The 4,772-nt window shown below is 44.7% G+C and overlaps 1 protein-coding gene across 1 annotated transcript in view; it reads right to left on the minus strand.

Moving 5' to 3' along the window:
* Positions 1-1,329: 1,329 nt before the first annotated feature.
* LOC103893714 (ubiquinol-cytochrome-c reductase complex assembly factor 2) overlaps positions 1,330-4,772 on the minus strand; it is a 5,073-nt gene continuing 1,630 nt past the window's right edge. Inside the window, exons 2-5 of the mRNA XM_019470326.1 lie at positions 4,474-4,607; positions 2,666-2,740; positions 2,232-2,301; positions 1,330-1,507 (exon numbers count right to left, since the gene is read on the minus strand). Of these exons, the coding sequence (XP_019325871.1) occupies positions 1,413-1,507; positions 2,232-2,301; positions 2,666-2,740; positions 4,474-4,607 (374 nt within the window). The 3' untranslated portion in view covers positions 1,330-1,412. The remainder of the gene's footprint in view (positions 1,508-2,231; positions 2,302-2,665; positions 2,741-4,473; positions 4,608-4,772) is intronic.

The raw sequence follows: 4,772 nt of genomic DNA on the forward strand, positions 1-4,772 counted from the left end.
CTCCTCATAAGACTTGTCCTCCAGACCCCTCACCAGCCTCGTTGCCTGGACCAGCAACATACTGCTGCAGCATTTGATTGAAATCTCAATTAAACTCTTACACTGCTCCACCGTCACCATGGTAAACTCACCCTCAGTCCTCTCCTGTCTCTTCTCAAAAGGAAAATAAATGTGATTATTAAAATTATCCCTCCCCCAATTTCACTGTTACCGGTGCTAACACACAGAAACACAAGCATAGCTATGTTTTCACATCATCACTACTGTTACCTTCACAAGCAAATTTAAAGCTAGCACGGCTGTTCCTACTTGCTCTGTGCATCTCCCGGTTGTTACATTTCTTGTACCACAAAGGATCTGGTCTAACACCACAAAGTGCTTTCTTCTACACTACATCGCTCCAATATGGTTTCAGCACAGATGTGTTAAGCTATGTCCTAGATTTTTCAGGAAAAAAAAAAGAGAGGGCACTAAAAGTGAAGGGTGCAAGGTGTAGGTCTGAATAAAAATGCTGTTGCTAAGAGGAATAAATGGTTTTATTCATCATGGCAACATACAGTGCTTTAGGAATATATACAGTGGAGAACTGGGAGTTAGCCTATCACTTCGAGTCCTCTTCAGGTTTCTTGGCATAAAACTTTTCTCGCAGTTTTTTCCACGTCCCTTTTTTCATGTCTTCCATCTGTTTCAGAATGTCTGCAAAAGGAGGGGAGGGGGGAGAGAGAGAGAGATGGGGAAAGAGGAAGAAAAGCAAAGGAATGAAAGCCCTCTTATAAAAGCTTTGCCTCACATGTATTTTCCTTTTTTTGACTTTTCATCTTAATGAATTTCTATTTCGGGCCCTGAGGCAAGTTTGTTTTCCCTTCCAATCAATTGTGCGGGGAGTCCCTTATCACTACCAACTAATACTCAGTTTCCACGCACTGCAGTCAAAGTTAGGAACTGGAGCGGAACAAAACTGCACTAGCTTCCTACGTCGCACCTAATAAATGATCTGGCTGAGAGTATTTCTGCATCGTGGTACCCTGTTTTCTCTCGAAATCTAATACAAAAGGAAAAATACTGAAGGAAATTTGAACATGGTGAAACAGAAGCTGAGAATTTTTGGAATGATGTAGCAAATGTGCATTTCTTTCGCATAGCTCCTGCTATCTGATCTCAAAGAGCCCTTGTAAACCCTTTGCTGTTCCTGCCCGGTGCAAAATTACATCCCTCATATGGTTTCAGCACAGATGTGTTAAGCTATGTCCTAGATTTTTCAGGAAAAAAAAAAAGAGAGCACTAAAAGTGAAGGGTGCAAGGTGTAGGTCTGAATAAAAATGCTGTTGCTAAGAGGAATAAATGGTTTTATTCATCATGGCAACATACAGTGCTTTAGGAATATATACAGTGGAGAACTGGGAGTTAGCCTATCACTTCGAGTCCTCTTCAGGTTTCTTGGCATAAAACTTTTCTCGCAGTTTTTTCCACGTCCCTTTTTTCATGTCTTCCATCTGTTTCAGAATGTCTGCAAAAGGAGGGGAGGGGGGAGAGAGAGAGAGATGGGGAAAGAGGAAGAAAAGCAAAGGAATGAAAGCCCTCTTATAAAAGCTTTGCCTCACATGTATTTTCCTTTTTTTGACTTTTCATCTTAATGAATTTCTATTTCGGGCCCTGAGGCAAGTTTGTTTTCCCTTCCAATCAATTGTGCGGGGAGTCCCTTATCACTACCAACTAATACTCAGTTTCCACGCACTGCAGTCAAAGTTAGGAACTGGAGCGGAACAAAACTGCACTAGCTTCCTACGTCGCACCTAATAAATGATCTGGCTGAGAGTATTTCTGCATCGTGGTACCCTGTTTTCTCTCGAAATCTAATACAAAAGGAAAAATACTGAAGGAAATTTGAACATGGTGAAACAGAAGCTGAGAATTTTTGGAATGATGTAGCAAATGTGCATTTCTTTCGCATAGCTCCTGCTATCTGATCTCAAAGAGCCCTTGTAAACCCTTTGCTGTTCCTGCCCGGTGCAAAATACAATCGACTTTTTGCCCTGATAGATTACTGAAGATCTCCTCAATTATTCCTGAACTTACTCCTCATTAAACATCCCAAGATACTTGCACGGCAGTCCCATTCTGTCCTTTAGTCACGGGTGTTTAGTAGAAGTGATGCAGTGAACACCACAAAGACTGGAATGTACTTTATCTCCTGCACTGACTTATTCTCAAATCAAGCACGGTATCAGTACCTGTTGCTAGTATCATCTTGCAATCTTCTACTGTCACTCCAGTGAAGCTTGTGTCTTTCAGGCGTGGATACTTCACAAGCGAGCACGTAGGTGAGAGGGGAGAGAGAGAGAGAGAGAAAGATGTTACTTGTAGTGCATTAAAAAAGGTAAAAATGTCACCATACAGTAGAGCCTGAGCTCGTTTTCAGTCAAGCTCGAAGAATTCTGTTCACGCATACCAAGAACTATCATCTGCATTGTTCATACATGTCACGCAGGCCAAGATGTCTGCAGCTTTCCCAGAGTGACCAAAGGCACCAGGTAGTGCTGCATCCACCTGACGGCTCATTTGTCTGTTACACACTCCCAGAAACCCCGCTGGGATGAGGCAGCCAACTGCAGTAGGTGGTGACTCACCCCCTAAAAGAGGGATGATGGCTAATGCCAAAGCTCACCTTGTTTTTGTAGTAGTTGGTGTGGATCCTGACTAAGCTCTCGTACATTCGGTCACAGGTCTCAGGGTCAGCAATCTGGAAAGGGACAAAAGTATCACCCAAGTCTTATTTTAAACCTCCACAGCAAAACCCACCTCGTTTCAAGGCTTGTGAGAAGGACACTCAAGGAGCAGCTTAGGCGCAATGTAGGATGCTGGTGACCCCTATTACGCTGCTCCAGAACGCGTATCCTTTTCTTTCCCTTCCACTTCTCACCAGCTTGGCCTACAAGAATAACGAGGCACACGATTTCCAGAATTGACCTTAAACTCTGCTCGAAAAGATTTGACAGCTCAACTGTGAATGAGAATATTATCACAGTTAATGAGGATATTGCTGGACACTTTTCTTCTCCCATTTATTGGCCACTGCTGTGAAATCTGCGAGACTTCTTGCTCAAAGGCCAGTTTTGCCGCCTGTTTTATTCTAAAGCATCAAATAGGATAACGTACGAGGATGGAATTTAGAAAATCCCGGTGCAGGCTAAAAATAGCTTATAATTGATTAGGGAAAAGCAGCATGAAAGACACTGAACAGCTTATGAAGGGTAAATGGATTTCTATTTTGGTCAAGTAAGTTGGAAAGACTTTGCTAATACCTAAACCTCGGCTAGGTGCCTCGGACAGGTGCATCTGCCTTGCAGAGTCATCTATTTAGCAGCGCGGATGGCACGTCATCTTGTTTTTCTGTTTTACAGTGGGGGCCAAACTCGACCAGAACGCTGCATTGCTGCTCGATGACATCAAACATAAACGATTAAAACGGATACATGAATAAGAATAGTATCAACAGAAACACGTCAGGATAAAATGACACGGCTCATCTGTCCTTGGGACGTTGGCACAGGTTCAGCACAAGGCGGGCAATGCCTCCTCGGCACAAACGAGGAAAACTAAGGAAAGGCTCTCCTTATTCAGTAGGTAATGGCTGCTGCAGGAGAGAGGATATAGGGACAGACAGACTGTCAAGAGCAAGCACCATCACACTGCAGGTGATCTTCAGCTTAACATATCTTGCAGTCACATTTCAAATGACCCTGCTGATGTTTTAATAATGATAGCAGAAATAGCTATTAAATGGGTAGCAGAAACAGTATTCCTCTCCCCATAAAATCAGCAAATCTTACTCCATGTGAATAAAATAGACATTAGACTGATAAAGTATCCTTCACGGTTCCAGTTCTTTCCTCACACATTCCTCCTGTTGTCTGCCAGTACATTTCCCCTTGCCGTATTAAGCCTTTACACATACAGATTGACATCAGTGCTGCAGGCATCAGTTTAGATTTTTAAGATGAGTGGCAGCTTTGGGATCTTGTAGCCAATTGGTGCAGCACATTCAGCTGTCCTGAGCGTACGAAAAAGCAATAAGCACTTCCCGAAACGTCTGCTGCAGACTATTCTGGTGACCAATATAGAATTAGGTGCCCATAATGGCCCCTTGAAGTAGAAAACGCATATCTGGAACAATGCTTTTGTGCTAAGAAAGGGCACATTAACATTCCACAGCACCACCTCCAAGCCGATAAAGGTCTGCAGCCCAAGTCAAGCATTAGCTTCTCTAATTTATTTCAGCACCAAAGCCTAACCTCCAACACATTTACGGGTGTAGCTGGAATCCAATTTTATAACTGCTGCATCCCAACAGTGCCAGGCAGAGCTGCATTTCACTAGGTACTCCACACTGCATGGCACTAGCATCGCGGTAAGCAAAACACGCTAATTAACTAGATTCCAGCACAGCGCTGACAAATTCACGGTGTTTTGTACCCCGCTTCCATAACCACGGGAGTGGGTTCTCCAACGTACATCGTGTAAACGGCGCAAGAATCGGGTATGAACCACAGCTCGTCCTACGCGAGGAACAAGCGACGTGGCTGAGCGGGGCTGACTCAGGCCTGCGTCTCAAAGGCGAGCGGGGCGTTCACGCCTGGCCCGGGCCCCAGGGGAAGCTCTGCGGGGCTCTGAGGAGACCCGAGGGCGGCTCGTTTCGCTACCGGCGCCCCACAGGCACAACCTTCTCCTCAACTGCAACCGAGCGAGCTCCGAGGCGGGGGGGGACGGGACGG

The sequence above is a fragment of the Aptenodytes forsteri genome, unplaced genomic scaffold (genome assembly GCF_000699145.1).
Source record: "Aptenodytes forsteri isolate BGI_AS27 unplaced genomic scaffold, ASM69914v1 Scaffold142, whole genome shotgun sequence".
Lineage (NCBI taxonomy): Eukaryota > Metazoa > Chordata > Aves > Sphenisciformes > Spheniscidae > Aptenodytes > Aptenodytes forsteri.